The following is an 18,801-nucleotide window of genomic DNA, read 5'->3' as shown; positions in this document are numbered from 1 at the left end:
ACTTTATTAGCAATGTATATCGACAGCTTGGAGTAGGAGGAAGAAGCTGAGGGTATGAGGTGTGATTATTCTCCCTCACTGTAGTAAAGGCCCCTTGTTACTCACCGCAGTTTCTTCATGATAAAGAATCCAGCTGGAAAAAGCCCCAGGGCCAGTAAAATACCGATGACAATCCCAGCAATCGCTCCACCAGACAGGCCATTGTGGACACCTCCCTCTGCAGGAATAAAGAGCTCAACTAAACATTAATTCAGGATCAGTATCCAATGCAAACTTTGGTTTATTACCAAGGGAAGGAAAAGTATGAGTTACATAAAGCAACATCTTTTCTGACAGGTCAGACACAATAACAAAGATATATACATAGTTCTCACGGTTCAGCTGTAAACGCATATTGATAACAAACTACCTTTAAATTTATTACTGCTATGACTGAAAAGAAATTACAGTTATAAACAACATTTGTCCAAATGTACAGATAAGACCAGCAATATAGAATAATGGTGACAACGGCAGCCTACACAACCTGTAGGCCAAGTCCTGAATGATTATTGCAAATCAGAATACGGATTATTTTAATCACAGTCAGGACCTGCTTTCTTTGTAAAACTGACTGAAAAATCAGTCAAAAACAAACATGCAGTGACACAATATGTCCTGCGTATTTTACAGGTGGCAGAAATATTCTGTTTGGTCTTGTTGTGTTCATGCAATGAAATTATTGGTGTTTACTATTACCCCTAAAAATGTATCCTCACAAAAAAGAAAAAAGAAAAATTTAATTCATTAAGGCACCTATGGATTTTACAAGGAATGATTAAATTGTTACTTACTCAAAATAAGAAGCAGACCTAGCTGGTAACTATTATACTGTAATGACCAGACAACACGCGTAACTCAAAGAGCACTTTAATATACCCTGTACGGCCGCAGCCCACACCAAACCCGCAAAAGAACAGGATCCAACAGAAAGACCCGCAACAATTAATGTTCCCCAGTATATAAAAGGTTCTGCGGAGCCCGCCACTTTTCCTCTTATCCACTCCGCAGGTACCCCACATTCCCGCTATCTCCAAACCCCCTGAGATTGGCTGAAAAGGGGTGGGAGGACTGCCCTATAACAAACATTAAACAGTCCTAGTCCTCTAGCCGCTACACTACCCCCTCCGCACAGAGTTCCTCGCCCCCGAGGGAACACACAAAGTCCTGTAGCCTCCTGGGTGGTCGTCTCCGCCTTTGAGGTCGCTGCAGGCCACCGTCACCCCCTGGAGTAGTACTGTCGGAAGGATCCCGGTGACCTAGGGAGAAAGGTGAGCTGGACACGTGCTGAACTCCGTCCACCAGGTCCGGTGAACCTGGGGCTGCAGACGAGGGCACTGGACTCCTAAGGAAAGCAGGATCAACACCCTCCCCCAAAGTGACCATGGGAGCAGCAAGAGGGCTGGACTGAGGGGTGGACAGGGATGAGCTCCCTCTATAGGGAGCCAATCTGTCCCTGTGCAAAGCTACCTTCCTTCCTCGCGGGGGTAGCTGAACCCGGTAGACCACGCTCCCCATCCTCTCCATCACTCTGCAGGGCCCCACCCACTGGCTGTCCAGTTTTGGGCAGCGACCCTTCTTCCTCTGCGGGCTGTACACCCATACGAGGTCCCCAGCCTCAAAATTCCCCCCCCTCACATGTATATCATAGTTCCGCCTTTGTCTTACTCCCGCTTTGACCAATTGGCCCCTAGCAAAATTGTGGGCAGACTCTAGACGGTCCTGGATCTTCCGGGCATACTCAGGACCTGGTGGAGCAGCAGGAGCATCAGGGGGTCTGCCAAAGCTCATCTCGGCAGGCGTCCGCAATTCCCTCCCCAGCATTAGAAGGGCTGGTGTGCAACAAGTGGAGTCCTGGACAGCTGACCGGCATGCTAACAGCACCACAGGCAAATGTCGGTCCCAGTCCCTCTGGTGCCTGCTTGTGAGGATAGCCAGTTGTTCTGCCAGAGTCCGATTAAATCTTTCCACTAGCCCATCGCTCTGTGGATGCAATGGGGTAGTGCGAGCCTTATGGATGCCCAGCCTCTCGCACAATGCGGTGAACACTCGCGACTCAAAATTGCGGCCCTGGTCGCTGTGCATGGACCCTGGCACTCCGAACCGGCTGAACATCCCCTCCAGCAGTGTGTCTGCAATGGTCTCTGCCTCCTGATCAGGCAGTGCATAAGCCTCCGGCCATTTTGTAAAATAGTCCATTGCAGACAACACAAAACGATTCCCATGGTCTGAACATGGGAAGGGGCCCAACACATCTACCCCAACCCTCTCCATGGGGGAGCCCACAGGGAACTGCTGGAGGGGGGCACGTGACTGACCCTGCGGCCCCTTCCGGGCAGTACAGGGATCACACCGACGGCAGAAATCCTCCACGTCCCTCCTCAGCAGCCCCCAGTAGAAACAGTACCGAACACGCCGGAGTGTTTTCGTAACGCCGAAGTGTCCAGACCCCACGGCCCCATGAGCAGCCTGGAGGACCTTCTCACGCATGGACTTGGGGACGACCACCTGCCATCTCTCCTCCCCCGTGGCAGGCTCAATCCAGGCACGCTGCAGCACCCCATCGCACAGGCGTAAAGCCCCAAACTTAGCCCACAAGCCTTTCGTGGTAGGTGACAGAGCAGCCACCTCCTCCCAGGGCGGCCGCTGCTGGTCTCGGACCCACTGGAACACAGGTTGCAGGTCAGTGTCCCTTTCCTGCTGCTGCCCCCACTCTGGTATGTCACCTAGCTGCTCTGCCTGCCCCCATGAAACCGGTCCCGCAACAGCACAACTCACCTCTCCATCACCTAGTTCACGTTCTCGATTCTCCCTCTTCTCACAATAATTGCAGCCATCAGTTGCACACGGCCGCCTGGACAGAGCATCTGCATTTGCATGCTGCAGCCCTGCCCTGTGTACGACCGTGAAGTCATAAGCCTGCAGCTCCTCAATCCAGCGTGCAACCTGACCCTCAGGCTCTTTAAAGGACATAAGCCATCGAAGCGCTGAATGATCCGTTCGGACAGTGAAGGGCAAGCCGCAGAGGTAATACCTAAAGTGGTGCACAGCACACAGCAGAGCAACAAGCTCCCGCCGGGTGACACAATAGCGTCGCTCCGCCTTATTGAACACCCTGCTGTAATACGCCACCACCCTTTCCCCTTCCTGCCCTACCTGAGAGAGCACCGCACCCAACCCCTCATTACTGGCATCGGTGTCCAGAATGAAAGGCAGGCTGGGGTTGGGGGGGGCTAACACAGGGGCCTCAATCAGAGCCTGCTTAAGGGAGGAAAAGGCAGCCTGGCACTCGTCGGACCACACAAAGGGGCAGTCCTTCTGCAGGAGTCTAAAGAGGGGGGCAGCAGTACAAGAGAAGCCCCGCACAAACCGCCTGTAGTAGGACGCTAGCCCAAGGAAGGCCTTGAGCTGCGGCTGCGTGATTGGAGTGGGCCAGTCCCTCACAGCCTGCACCTTGTCCTCCATAGTGCCAATTCCTGACCCCCCCAGCTTGTGACCCAAGAATGTTACCTCCCTCCTCATCAGACGGCACTTCTCTGGGTGGAGCTTCAAACCTGCCGCAGCCACTCTAGTCAATACACCCTGTAAGGCACGCAGAGCACACTGGAAGGAGCTGCCATGTGCAAGAATGTCATCCAGATAAACCAGACATTCACTCCGGGGAATGCCCGACAGCACCCTATCCATTAATCGCTCAAACGTTGCCGGTGCATTGCAAAGGCCAAAGCACAGAACCTTAAAGTGCCATAGCCCCCCGTTCAAGCAAAAGGCCGTCTTGGGCCTGGCCTCAGGTGCAAGCGGCACTTGCCAATACCCACTGCGCAGGTCTAATGAGGAGAACCAGGAAGAGCCCCCCACCAAATCCAATGACTCGTCAATACGAGGTAGGGGATACGAGTCTTTCCTTGTTACAGCATTCAGGCGCCTGTAGTCCACACAAAAACGCCAGCGTCCCCCCTTCTTGGGTACCATCACTACAGGCGCCGCCCATGCACTGTCCGAGGGCTCGATAATCCCAGCCTGTCGCATTTCTTGCAAAGCCTCCTCTGCAGCCTGCTGACGAGACAGTGGCAGGCGGCGAGGGCGCATCCTTATTGGCGCCGCATCCCCGGTGTCGATCTCATGCTGCACTAAATGTGTCCGCCCCACATCCCCCTCGCGTGCGGCAAAACTGTCCTTAAATTCCACCAGCAGCTCCCATAACTGCCCCTGCTGCCCTCGAGTGAGGCCATCACAGTTACGCTGCCAGACGTCCCTGACCACCGACAGCGACTCACTGACACCATCAGACGGGGCAGGGGCCCGGGGAGGCGAGGCAGAGTCTGCAGAACAGTCCCTGCTAGACAAAGGCAGGGTGTGGGCAGCAGCTGAGTCAGGGTGTGACTGGCCCCATGGTGGTGGTTGCTGGGCTGGGGCTGTAGAACCACCACAGGAGCCATTAGGCATCAAGGTTCCCGGGGCCTCAGGAACGCGTGTTGTTGGCACCACAAAATGAACAGGCAGGGCATCAGGGACCATGGGGACAACAGGCCCCCCTGGAAAACAAAGCGAGTTACCCCGCAAGTCCAACTGGCAGGCCATGCCCCTGAGGAAGTCCAAGCCCAAAATGCACTGGTCCTGCACATCTGCCACCCACACTGGATGGCACACTGTCCACCCTCCCACAGTGAGCGTTAATAGACCCCGCCCCTTCATAGGCGACAGCTCCCCCGTGACAGTGCGCAACTGGACAGACGTAGGCTCCAGCTGCACGTTACCTGGGACAATGTCAGGCCTCACTAACGTCACAGTGGAACCTGTGTCCACCAGGGCGGAACATGCAACCCCCTCTACCAAGACTGGAATGTGGCAGAAGTTCCCAACACCAGTCCGCCCCACAATAACCACCGGCTCCAAAGAAGCACAATCCCCCCTTAACACCCGGTGCCAGGTGCTAACAGGAGCCCATGTTTTGTGCTGGGGAATAGAGGCAGGGCCCAGCACAGTCCCCTCTATGCGGGCCCTGACCCGTTTCCCTGCCCACCGTGCAGACGAGGGCACTGGCGAACCAGGTGGCCTGACTGGCCACACCCCCAACACACTCTAGGGCGTGCACTAGCCCGACGGTTAGGCTGTAAAGACACTGTACGAATCAGCTCCTCCAGCCCCGAAACCCAGGAAGGCCTGGTAAGGTCCCCATCCACATCCGCTACCCTCACCACTGGTGACCCCCCCGGCTGCTCTCTGGAGGTCGCTGTCCCCCAAACGATCTCCCTCTCCAGCGCAATCTCCAAGGCGTCCTGCAGCGTCTTAGGGTGGGCGAGCTGTGTCTGTATGCGGAGATCCCCCGGAACAAGGGCCTGGATGAACTGATCTCTCGCCAGCTCACTCCGAACAGAAGGGGGCATATGAGCATAGACACGTGCAGTCAGGCTCTCTATGTCGTTTGCCAGGGAACGAAGCGGTTCGCCAGGCTGCCTGCGCCTGTTAGACAGTTCTGAACGCAGGAGACCTGGCTGAACGCATTGTCCAAAACGTCTCCGCAGCGCCCCGACTAACGCATTATAGTCCCTCCGCTCCTCAGCCTCAAGCAATAACAGGCAAGACAGAGCATCGTCCACCAGACACATCGCCAGCTCCAAAGCCTTGCACTCTTCCGACCAGCCCCCACTGAGAGCCAGCAGTTCAAACTGAGCGTGAAACGCCTCCCAGTCCGCCTTACCCGAATACTTCGGTGTCTTCATGCGGGCGGGGCGATCCCCTGCACAGGCGCCGCCATGTTCGCCCACGTAGCGCCCCGCCGCCGCCACTGGTCCAGCGCCCAGCCCAGCTTCCCGTGAGCCCAAAGGGGAAAGACCCGCTTCGCCCGCCAGCCTCCTAGTAGCCTCCTTAATGCGGAACTTGTGCTGTTCAGCTCTTACCAGCCCTGCGGCGTAGAGCTTCTCGTCCCGAGCCGCCGCGTCCGGGTCCGGCTTAACTCCAGCGATCCCCGGTCGAAACATCTCCCACAAAACAAGTGCCAGGAAAACCGCACAGAAAAGAAAACAAAAAGCACCCAATAGCGAAGCGCTACTGTCGGCAACCCCGAAAAAAAAATGAAAAGTAGCGAAAACTGTTCCCGTTGCTTTACTTCTGACACCAATTGTAATGACCAGACAACACGCGTAACTCAAAGAGCACTTTAATATACCCTGTACGGCCGCAGCCCACACCAAACCCGCAAAAGAACAGGATCCAACAGAAAGACCCGCAACAATTAATGTTCCCCAGTATATAAAAGGTTCTGCGGAGCCCGCCACTTTTCCTCTTATCCACTCCGCAGGTACCCCACATTCCCGCTATCTCCAAACCCCCTGAGATTGGCTGAAAAGGGGTGGGAGGACTGCCCTATAACAAACATTAAACAGTCCTAGTCCTCTAGCCGCTACAATACCTAAATATCAATACATCAAACAAGTACCTGGGTTTCCTAGCTAGTGGTACCTAAAGTTAGTAGCAGTCACCTCTAAATGAAAAAAAGAAAAAAAATGAAATCTATATGCAAAAACCTTACTATATATTATTTAATATTCCCCTTTATAACAAGCCCTACTTGTGGAAATGAAGAGAAAAGACCAGTAAAATAAAATACCGCAAATTACAGAGAAAAGGGAGAACCTATAGACCAAACCTGGAAAGATCATTGAACACCAGACCTAATTCAACCAGTAGCTGACATCTCTCTCACTTACCCAGAACAGTGATCACTGAACGTTCAGATGAATGATACCGTTGGGTTATGGTGTTATGAGCCCAGCAGACATAATTACCACTCTGACTCTCCTTAATATTTGTCAGCAGGAGTTGATCGCCCATTTCGTTCAGCAGTGTGTCATTAAGAGCCCATTGAAACTGTGCAGGAGGTCTGGACTCAGCTGAGCAGGACAGGGTGAGGCTGGTCCCTGAGGTGAATATGGGCCCTGGAGGACTCACAGTTACTGCAACGGTATCGGGTCCAACTAAAACACATGTATTAAACAACACAAAGTACAAACTCAGCTACAAAATTTTGGGGATAGTGTATTAAAATCTATCTGCACTAGTGATCAAGCAGGCAAATTAATGCAAATATGGGTTGGGAGGTAGGTAGTAAGACTATACTGGGCCCCATGAAGAAATGACTTTAAATTTCATTTAAATTTAATTAGCACACTTATATCCATCCATCCATTTTCCAACCTGCTTATTCTACTGGGTCCAGAGCCTATCCTGGAAGCAATGGGCACAAGGCAGGAAACAACCCTGGATGGAGGGCCAGCCCATCACAGAGCACACTCACACACCAGCCATGCACACATATGGGCAATTTAGGAACCCCAATCAGCCTCAACATGTTTTTGGACTGTGGGGGGAAACTGGAGTGCCCGGAGGAAACCCCACGACGACACGGGGCGAACATGTAACCGTAACCCAGGCAGAACCTCGAACCTGGGTCCCAGAGGTGTGAGGTAACAGTGCTAACCACTGCACCACCATGCCACCCCCCTTGCACACTTATAGTGTAACATAATTAACTGGTGAATAACCAATCAAAGCTTCACTGAAGAAAAGCAGACTAACAGCACATTTACCAAAATCAAGGTAAAAACAAAACTATTAGCTGGTGTTAGAGCAGGTGGGTAATTTGAGCAAAGCATGCATGAAATAATCAAACAAATTCATGTAAAGTATTGACGACTTATCAGTGAGTTATATATACAGCATATAGAGTCATGTGAAAAAGAAAGTACACCCTCTGTCAGTTATAAAGATTTACATATCAGGACATAAAAGAACATGTGGTCCTTTGCAAGTCATAAAATTAGATAAATAGAAACTGAATATATTGAGTATATAAATAAAAACACATGGGTGTGTATAATTAAGTACACCCTTACTGCTTCCATAGGGATTTAGAGGGTAAGTAGCAGCCTGGTGCTGCTAATCAAATGCAGCAAGTGTGACCACCTCTATAAAAGTTTTGGCAGTTTGCTGGTATGGAGCAATCAGGTGTGTTACCACAATGCCAAGGAGGAAATACATCAGCAATGATCTAAGAGAAGCAATTGCTGCTGCCCATCAATGTGGGGAGGGATAGAAGGCCATTTCTATACAATGTGAAGTCCATCAATCTACAGTGAGAAAGATTATTCACAAGTGGAAAACATTCAAGACAGTTGCCAATCATCCTAGGAGTGGACGTTCCAGGAAATTCACCCTTAGATCAGACCGTGCAATACTGCAAAAAACCCAAGAGCAACATATCAGACTCTACAGGCCTCAGTTTGCATGTTAAATGGTAAAGTTCATGACAGTACAACTAGAAAAAGACTGAACAAATATGACTTGTTTGGAAGGGTTGCCAGGAGAAAGACTTTTCTCTCTAAAAAGAACGTGGCAGCACGGCTAAAGTTTGCAAAGTTACATTTGAACAAACTACATGACTTCTGGAACAATGTCCTTTGGACAGATGCGACCAAAGTGGAGATGTTTGGCCATAATGTACAGTGCCACGTTTACCAAAAACCAAACACAGCATATCAGAACAAAAACATCATACCAACTGTCAAGCACGGTGGTGGAGGGGTGATGATTTGGGCTTGGTTTGTAACCATAGATCCTGGGCTCTTTGCAGTCATTGAGTCGACCATGAACTCCTCTATACAGCAAAGTATTGTAGAGTCAAATGTGAGGCCATCTGTCTGACAGCTAAAGCTTGGCCAAAACTGGGCCATGCAACAGGACAATGATCCCAAGCACACCAGCAAATGTTCAATAGAATAGCTGAAAAAGAAAAGAATCAAGGTGTTGCAATGACCCAGTCAAAGTCCAGACCTCAACCCGATTGGAATGCTGGGGCGGGACCTTAAGAACGATGTGCATAAATGAATGCCTGCAAACCTCAATGAACTGAAGCACTGTTCTAAAGAAGAGAGGGGCAAAATTCTTCCACAGTGATGTGAGACGCAGAAAAATTATTACTTCAAATTAATGCTGCTAAAGGTGGTTCTACAAGCCAGTTGTTCACACACGGCTTCTCCATTTTTGCTTCATTTTTCTTAAAATGAATAATGACATGGTGGGTCTTATGTGTGCTGTTTTACACCCAAGGTTAGTTTTAAATAATTGTAGAACCTGGTAAGGAACACATGATTTTTTAGTGTCCTGATACATAAAACCATAGAACTGTAAGAGGCAGGGCCGGTTCTAGGCAGGGGCATGGCGGGGGGGGGGGGGCAATGCCTCACCAAATGCTCCGCCTGCCCCACTAACGCCAAACATTCTACACAGGCGGAGCTTTAGCTTTGCAAACGCCAAATAGGGACATTATAAAACGCTTCACGAGAAAAAGCTTAATGTAGATTAATGTACCAAAACAGCAACCAAAAATCACCAAATTACTGACAGACATATCTGTTCATAAAGACTTTTACCTGACAAAAAATCATAACTGAAATGCTAGGAATATGGACTTCATCTTATCTTAAGCTTTTTCCTCTCCAGTGACACCCAGTATAAGAAAAAAGAAAGCATTAAAAAAATACAATAATTAATAAATGCACATATTTAGTTTTTTTAATTATTATTTGCAGATGCACTCTTCTGACTACAGGAACCTCTGTGTAGGAAACCCCCTGGACTTGTGCCAAGCTCCAGTTGGCACCCAAATCGACATCCATCCAAACGCCATCCTTGTTTAGTTATTGTTGAACTGCATAGGAAGTAGCTAATGTAGCAATGTAGTTTCCCCCAGGAAACTAACGTGTTGGATAAGAAGTTATTTAGTAGCCAGAAGGGGCGAATGTTGTTGTACTATATAAGATGTAGGACTTAAGAAGTTTGTGCGTTCCTAGGTAGGTATGGTTCTATATTTCAGTTAATTTTAAATTATTTGGAATAGACCCTTTGTAATTTGTTTTTTTAAATTGCATTATACTGTACAACATACTGTTTCGAGAGTAGTCAGTTACTGCGTCAATCCGTACCATTTCTTGTGGGTTTTTTCTGTGTATCATTAGTGTAACACTTAGCAATGATAATAAAAGATTTAAGTTTTTCATTCTCCATTAGAGCTTTTCAGTATATTAAGTATTTGAGAGCTAAATTCACCTCACAAATAAGATTGATTTCTGGCTGGTATCAGTTTTGTAGTAACAGATCATTGAATTCCATCGGTGCCATTGGCTTTGGATGAAGTGAACTGTCAGTGCTGTCACTCTAGCGTCACACTTGATTTTTTGTCTGGTGAAGTCCTTATGACCAGATATGTCTGTGAGAAATTTGGTGATTTTTGGTTGCTGTTTTCGTACATTAAGTCACGTTAAGCCTTGAAATTGCAAAGAGTATTACTCAAAATGCAAAACACACATTCAAAAACATTCAGAATGAAGTAATTGACACTATAGCCACTTAAGTATTAAAGAAGATCAAAAAGAAATACAATAATGCAGATCATACAGGGTTTGGCATTAAAAGTGAATCAACTAGAGACCAATGCAATGTGGAAACTATTTCAATTATAAACATGGGGCCTCACTTATGACTGGGATCAGGGCTGGGGTCCAGGCCTTGTTGCAACAAAAGGTAGGTAAATATATTCCCTATATCCACTGCTATAATCACCAGCTTCACTTACCAATGGTTCATGCAATGGAGGCAGAGCTTCCATTTTTTGAGCTATCAAGATCACTACACTCCTTGTTCCATCGTCATTACGTGTCATAAAAATACCAAGTCCCCTCCCTTAAATGCCTGCTGGAGATTCGGTGGACAAGTCACCACATTGACCTTTGCCTTGCTGGTGAAGTAGTCAGTGCACCTCTACAGGAAGATGAGAGATGATGACTCACTGACTAATTTTGAGATAGACACCCCTGGTCTCGCAACTAAAAGAAAAAGAACAATAAGTTTTATGCCCTGTAGTTAACACCAAAACCTCTGAGAGTCCTAGCCAGGCTCTGAAGAGAGCTCTTCTCAACATTCTGGACAGAGCCATTGTAGACATGGAGACCTGGTTCTCCAGAGGCAGTCTTGATCTGATAATGGCAATGAATTGCTTTTTCCCTCAATCTTCCTCTTTTCTGGATGCTGTCTTGTTAAGCTGGCAGGTACTGCCTGCAGCGACAGCCTTTCTAATGAAATTTGTGTTGCAACAGTCATGTTAGAAAAGAAGTTCACCTCTGCTGTTGCAGACCATTTGCAAACACCTCCAAGAGTTAAAGAAGCTTTTCCTCAGCTCCATCATCCCTATGTAACTGCTATTGTGATTGAAGTTTCATCTATCACATGTGAGAGTTCTTTCTCCACTTTGTCACGTGTACTAACACCCTTCCGATGCACAATGTTACATGAGAGAAAATGAAAATAGGGAGAATTTTTTTTTAAAAAGAAACTAAATAAAAAACACTGAGAATATTATGGGTGTGGGGTCAAAATACTAAGATTATGCATTAGTGGATTTAAAAATATTAATTAATTTAATTAATTTACTTTAGCTTTGGTTTAAAAAAAACATAAAAAGACCAATTTATAGCTTAAACATACAAGTATAACACTAGACGTTGGCGACCCACCAACATCTCTTACTGCCCCCCCATTGAATGCAGTCTAGAACCGGGCCTGGTAAGAGGGTGTACTTTCTTTTTCACATGATTGCAGATATTTCTGATTTATTCAAACAGATCATGCAACTTCTCTGTCAGTGAAGAAATCCTATTTCAAGCAGTCAGACTGAAAGGAAATTGAACAAACTCACAGTTTATGTTAATGCTTATAGCCTGTCTGGTATTACTGACGATATTGGTCACACTGCAGTATATTGGCTCCCGATCGAATCTCAAAACAGAACTAATGGTGAGAGTGCGATTGTCAGCAGTCAGATGAACTCGTTCACTGACTATGATGTCAGAGCTGCCGTTGAGCCAATGGAACGTGGGAGAGGAACCAGAGGCGGAGCATGTCAGGCTGACAGAGTCATTGAACTCCACTAGCTCAGTGGCATTGGCTTGTATTATGACATCAGACACTGGTTCTGTAGGTTTAAACACAAAGATAGAAGAAAATTAGTAGTGATGCCAGATGAAAAAAAAAATCATCATTATGTAAAATAAAAACATAAAAAAAAATTTAATTCGGATTTGTAAATATCTTTTTTCCTCATACTAAACACTTTGAAACACTATTTTTTCCTGGAGCTGTATTTTCAAAGCTAAGTCTCCAGCTCCCCCTACCTGCTTCTCTAACTTCCTCTGCCTGAAAGACAATTACATCCCCATGAAATTCCGAAAAAAATTAAAATTTAAAATGAAATTCATGGCCGGTTCCACAGGAGCACAGATGTGGTTCAGCACAGAGTAATAAGTGTGGTCGTGTGATGAGCCTCTGCTTTCATTTTAGCTGCTCAATCCCAGGCCCAGTCCTAATTCTTCCCAAGACACAGTGTTTCCCCTACCATTACATTAGGGAGGTGCCCCACCCCCCCAACGGCACCTCCCGCCCCCCCTTGAAGGTCAAGTTAATTTTATTTAATTTTATTTCCTATATAGCACCAGATCACAACAGAAATCATTGAAGGTTACCTTTCCTATAGAACAGGTCTATATATTGTTCTTTTATTAAACAAACTAAATAGCCTTATGTTATTTATCTTATTTATACAACAGCTTGTCATTTTTGTCTCAACATGGTTGCGCGTTTACAATTCTCCTCTGCTCTCTGTGTCGCGCGTGGCGCAATTTCTCCCCGATGTGCGCAAACACACAGGCGAGCACACTCTCACCAGCGGACAGAGAGCGCGTGTTGGAAAATATGTCGCATCAACAACCTGAAAAGCAGACAAAAATATCTATACATATTATTGCCCCGGGACCCCCATCTGGTTTGACATGCCCTATATAAGACATGTTTGTTTGCTTTGATATGAACCTCACACACCTATCTTTTAATTTTTCAGATGTTATATTAAAATAAATCCAGTGTTTACTAGTGTACACTCAGTATATTGTCCAACCATTTGGTACACCCCCATGGTTCAATACCCACACATGAACCATGGTATTTTCATTGTCATTTTCTTATAATTTTCAACTTGCTTAATGCCCTGCAGACTACATGCATGTTGTACATTTAGCTCCATAGAACATCCCTGGTTAGACCATCAGACTAAATGTATGTCACGCCCCGATCGTGCTGATCCTCCTGTGCCACGCCCCCCCGTTAACCTCATGTAGATTCCCAGTGTTTAACAACTGTTTCTAATCGTTGTCATTAGTCCAGTGTATTTAGTCCGCGTTTCCCCAGTCCGGTCATTAACATTACGTGTCTTTGAGTGTGTTGTCCCAGCAATAAAGCCCTTTTGTCTATATTCACGGCTTCCGTCACCTGCTTCCGTTTTGGATCGTGACAGAATGACCGGACTCCCTAAACACAGACCAGGCACTTCGCCGGCGCACCAGCTGGGGGAGGACCTACCCGGGGTTCCGAGGATGATCCTGGTGAACTATGCATTCTGCAACCCCAGCCTGTACTGGCCGGATGCTGACCGGCAACTGAAGCCGGCTCCCAAGGTGTCTGACCTCGCAGCGCCAGCGCGCAGGAGAAGGAGACGGGGGAACAAACCAGAGGACACACCAGACATGCTCTTCATCGGGGCCGTCTCTGTTTCCGCCGCTTGCCCTGCTGCGCGTTGGGAGAATCCCCTCCCGATTCTCCACCCGGCGGTGTTCGCGGGTGATGTCACCGGCGTTTCGCCAGAGCGTACGCCTGCTGACCGTCCGCCCACCGTTTTGCTGCCCACGTCAGCTGCTTATCCCTTCACCGGGACGCGCCTGGCCCTTAAAGGGGCCAGGTCCATTAAGGACGCTACCTCGCGGGTTTCGCGGTTTCAGAAGCGGGCAGCGCCCCCCGTGGTTCCAGTGGCTGCAGCGCCCCCCATGGTTCCTGTGACTGCAGCGTCCCCCGTGGTTCCGGTGCCAGTGGTGCAGTGGCCCTGCCTGGAGACTGCTCAAAGGTTTTTCACCCTCCAGGGACTGTACTGGCGGGTGGTTGGGGAGCCCGCAGTAAGAGACTCCCCAGGGGCTGCCATGCTCCTGGAGCAGCTGCGGGAGGAGTTTGCTGCAGTCACCCCAGCATCCCCATCCCAGCAGCTAGAAAGGGCAGAGGAGACCCTGAAGAGGCTGCTCTGCTTGAGAGCGGAGCAGGCCTCCCCAGCAGGGGATACCGTGCCCGCACCTGAGGCGCAACCCCCTGCTCAGGCCCCCATGGTACCTGTGGTTCCTGCTTTCGCCCCCAAGGTTCCTGCTTTCGCCCCCGAGACCCCTGCTGCACCCGAGACACCGCCGCCCGAGGCCCCTGTCCCCAAGGAGGTCCCAGACTGCTGCACCGACGCTCCTCCCTCCATAGTGGAGTTGGAGAGGGAGCTTGAGTGGGATCCCTCGGGGATTGCCCTGATTTCCCCAGTGACCTCCCCAATGACTACTCCAGTGACTTCCGCCGTGACTACTCCAGTGACTTCCCCCATGACTCCTCCACTGTGACCCCAGTGTGACAGACCCTGGCCAGGTCCCCACCTCTCAGTCTCCCGGAAGGGGAGGGGACACCTGCGCCGGGTCCGAGGGGACACCTGCGCCGGGTCCTGCCCACCCTGCGGTTCCCCTGGCTGCGGCTCGGCGGTCGCCTGCGGTTCCCCTGGCTTCAGCTCGGCGGTCGCCACTGGCGCCTCGTCGGCTGGCTATGGTCCCGCCTCCGACGCCTCGTCGATCGACTGCGGGTCCCCTGTTTCCGACTCGTCGGTCGCCTACGCCTTCGCCGGAGGCTGCTGCACCTTCGCCTGCCGCGGCTGCTGCTCCTTCCTCCCCTTCGCCTTCCTCCTTGCCTCCTCCATTGGTCCCTTAGTCTTCCTCCTCCTCACCTTCGGCCTTCCCTCCTGCTCCCTTCGCGCGGTCACCTGTGGCCCCTGCGGCTTCCGCCCCTCACCTGCCGGGGTTCCCTCCGGCTCCCTGTTTCCCCCCGCCCTTTGCCTCCTTGCCCCCTGCCTTTGTGCCCCCTGTGTTTGCTCCCTGTCCCTCTGTGCCTTTCAGTCCCTTTGTGTCCCCTGTGTCTGCTCCTTGTCCTCCTGTTTCTCCCTCATTTGCTCCTGGGCCCTTTGTTCCTCCCGTTGGTGTTCCCCCTGTGTCTCTTGTGTTGTTGCCCCTGTGCCTGTTTGCTTTTCCCATGGTTTGTCGGTGGTTGTCTGAGTTGCTGTCTCTGTGTCTGTTCTGCGTGTCTGTCTTGTTCCCTGTGCCCCATTGATGTTCTGCTTTTTGTTTTCCAGGTGCTGTTGTGTCCCCGTTGCTTCGCTCCCCTTAGGCGCGCCCGGAGTGCGCACCTTTTGGGGACGGGGTCCTGTCACGCCCCGATCGTGCTGATCCTCCTGTGCCACGCCCCCCTCGTTAACCTCATGTGGATTCCCAGTGTTTAACAGCTGTTTCTAATCATTGTCATTAGTCCAGTGTATTTAGTCCGCATTTACATTCGTTTCCCCAGTCCAGTCATTAACGTTACATGTGTCTTTTAGTGTGTCATCCCAGCAATAAAGCCCTTTTGTCTATATTCACGGGTTCCGTCACCTGCTTCCATTTTGGATCGTGACAATGTAAATGGGAATCAAGAAGGTAGTTGCAGCAGCTTGTGCATTTTGTTTACTTTTTTACTATGTCGCTGTATCTTATTTTTGTCTATTTGTGTTTTGTGTCTTGTTTAGTGAAGACTACCATGGGTCCTTTTGTGATGAGATGTTGTTTTTCTGATTTTTTCCATGCAGAGTTACACATTCCATAGAAAAGGTATTGTTTATAAACACCACCAACTAACAGCGCTCTGCAAACTGACGATGGTACCAAAACACACCTGAAATCCTTAGGAAACTGAGAACTGAGGACTGGAGCTAAATGCAGGGGTAAGAGGGGAAAATACAAACCATCCATTCCTTATATCATCATGGGAAAGGTATGATCTCTAGAGAATAAATGGATGAACTAGAAGCACCCAGAGAGAATATTGTGAGTGCAGCATTTTGTGCTTTACGGAAACGTGGTTACATGACCACTACATAGCTAGATTGCCTGGTTTCAGGATATTGCCGGCGGACAGGAACAATTCACTGAGGAGTAAGAATAAAGGACATGGGATTACATCATTTACAATTGAAAAGTGATGTAAGTGATGGACATGTTACTGTAAAGGAATGCTTCTGTAGCCTGGATATTGAATTTCTAGCTGTTGGGATGTGTCCATATTATCTACCATGAGGACTCTCGTCTGCCATTTTGTTTTCGGTTTACATATCAATGTCAGTGGATGAAGAAGTAGCATTGCTTGAAGGGAGAGGCCCTCAATCGCTCTCGCGCGCCATCTAGCGCCTAAATTGCCATTTAGGAGAGTGAAAAATCACGCACGCCAAAAAATAAAACATTTAAAAATCGCGCATCTCGGTGTTTCCGTGAAGACGATCGGGAATTCCCCTCCTCACGCAACCCAATTCATTAATATTCAGTGAAATTGTAACAGCTACTGTACAACGATTGGTCTATCGCCATTATGAATACACAATTGACCAATGAGAAACCGGGTTTCATGTATCGCTAGGCAGCACAGATAACAATGGCGAAGAACGAGTGCCGGGGAAACAAGATTATGTATGCAACATTTTTGAAGTGGTGTGTGGAAGCCCGAGGCATAGCGCCGCGGATCGAGAGGGAGAATGGAAAGGAAATGGTCGTGGAGGTAATTCAAGCTTATTTATCCGTTTACACACCTTATATTAGATACGTAAATCGGCTGTATTTGGACAGTTGCATGTCATAATCATATTCAATTCATTGCCCGCGGGGCCCCAGCCCGATCCCATTTTTCAACCTCCATTTTCCCAGCTGAAAATATCACGAATTCAATGATTTAGGCCATCAGTGAAAAAAAACAGCTCCCCTAGGCCAACTTAGGAGAGCTATTTTTCACTCCCCTGGCTTTTTTTCCCTTCAAGCACTGTAAACCGCCACCAGAATCGATGTTCGATGTGCTTCTAACCCTTAATTGCCACCGTAAACAGCTTATCTTTGTCATGTATGATTTAATTATCTCTTTGAATACAGTTTCTACTCTATCCCTGAAGAACCCCAACTTCTTGTATACATCCATCATATGTTGGAAGGGTTAGCATGTCTCCATTTAAAAGGTTGAGGTGCCTAGACAGTAAGGTAGTGAAGGATGTTACAGATATTGAGGTGGTCCTGGAATCGGCTGTTGGAATGCCTAACAGGTCTGTTAGAGGATTAGAGGAGGTAGAACTATGTTGAGGGCCTGCGCGATGGTTTTGAATATGTCTTTCCTGAACATAGATAATCAAGGACAGATCCGAAAACATATTGACGTATTGAGGTACAGAAAAGCATCAGTCTGCAAGAGGGGAATGAGCAGCTGAGACATATTGTGAGTCGCAGTTTGCAGAAATGGCACAATAGTATTCACAAAACAGTGTGAGGTGCAAGATTAATTTATCCAAATAAATGCTGCAACTATACCATTTAGTCATCTTCATGTACCCAAGACTTTGGTGATGAGATATCTGGGATCAAAACAAAATGCCACCATTGCTTACTATGTACTTTTATAATGTTTTTGCAAGTGTTCCAAACTGCATTTTGCAATGTCTATACTTTGATGTCAAATTACAAACTTAACATAAATCTGACATATTTACAATATTCATTAAAATTAAGATGAGTGTAATGCCAAAACAAATACAGTGGTACCTCAGAAATCGATCAAATTTTCCCCATAAGACATAATGGAAAACCAATGAATTGGTTCCCAGCCCCAAAAAATGACACCTAAATATGCATTTAGCATTTAAACACAAAATGAACAGGATAAAACAAGAAGATCACATACTAACACATTTAAGCACATTTATCAAGGCTGCGCGTAACATTTTTTTCTTAATGGCTTCCCAAACGATAAAGAATGTACCCCAACACTACCCCAAACCATGCCCCAACATTGCGCCAACACTAGACTATGCCATGCGGTCCATTTATTATTTTCATTATTACTCTGTATTCATTAATTTGTTCGTAAATCGCAAATTTTTAGGTTGTAACATTTGTACAACTATTGCGTAACTTTTTGGTGAGCAATGGCTACCATAATGATATAAAGTACAGTGGATTACCTGATATTATCAATAAAAAAAGCACTATCACCTACAAACGATGCTATCACAGCGAATGCGAAGCTGAGACTGAAGCGTTACCCTTCGTTTTCGCTGAGAGACGTGCCTCGTGACTCATTTCCCCGCACGTACTGTACAAGTTATCTTAGGTCGGAGTACACGTTTCGACTTCTGAGATTCAGATCGAGTTTTAGGTCATTTTTTTTCAAACTGGTTGGTTCGACTTTTAAGAAATTCTAGTTCTAATGAGTTTGAGTACTGAGGTACCACTGTATTAAGAAATAATTTATTTGCCATGAATTAAGTTTATGATATTTAAAGAAATGTGCGATCATGCCCTAGTCAGTGAAAGTGTGTTCCCTACCCCTATACCCCAGAGGGTTAAATACAGGAACTCAATTCAACAAGACTAGACACAGCTGGTAACATGGGGATTCCACACGATTGTTAATGAGGGGGCCTGGCACACAGGAGGAGCGCCACGATCAGGACGTGACACACATGAAAAAGGACACATACAAAAGCAATAAACATGAAATGAATGACAATCCCGAACTCCA

General features: G+C 47.9%; 1 protein-coding gene across 1 annotated transcript in view; it reads right to left on the bottom strand.

The window, feature by feature from the left end:
• The window catches only part of LOC111839440 (cell adhesion molecule CEACAM8-like), a 52,376-nt gene that overhangs the window by 11,669 nt on the left and 21,906 nt on the right, over nt 1–18,801 (bottom strand). The window contains exons 3-5 of the mRNA XM_072715891.1: nt 11,792–12,067; nt 6,750–7,016; nt 106–217 (exon numbers count right to left, since the gene is read on the bottom strand). Of these exons, the coding sequence (XP_072571992.1) occupies nt 106–217; nt 6,750–7,016; nt 11,792–12,067 (655 nt within the window). The remainder of the gene's footprint in view (nt 1–105; nt 218–6,749; nt 7,017–11,791; nt 12,068–18,801) is intronic.

The sequence above is a fragment of the Paramormyrops kingsleyae genome, chromosome 9 (genome assembly GCF_048594095.1).
Source record: "Paramormyrops kingsleyae isolate MSU_618 chromosome 9, PKINGS_0.4, whole genome shotgun sequence".
In the NCBI taxonomy this organism is placed as follows: Eukaryota; Metazoa; Chordata; class Actinopteri; order Osteoglossiformes; family Mormyridae; genus Paramormyrops; species Paramormyrops kingsleyae.
Note: the sequence above shows the minus strand (reverse complement) of the source record. Positions and strands in the feature narration are given on the sequence as shown.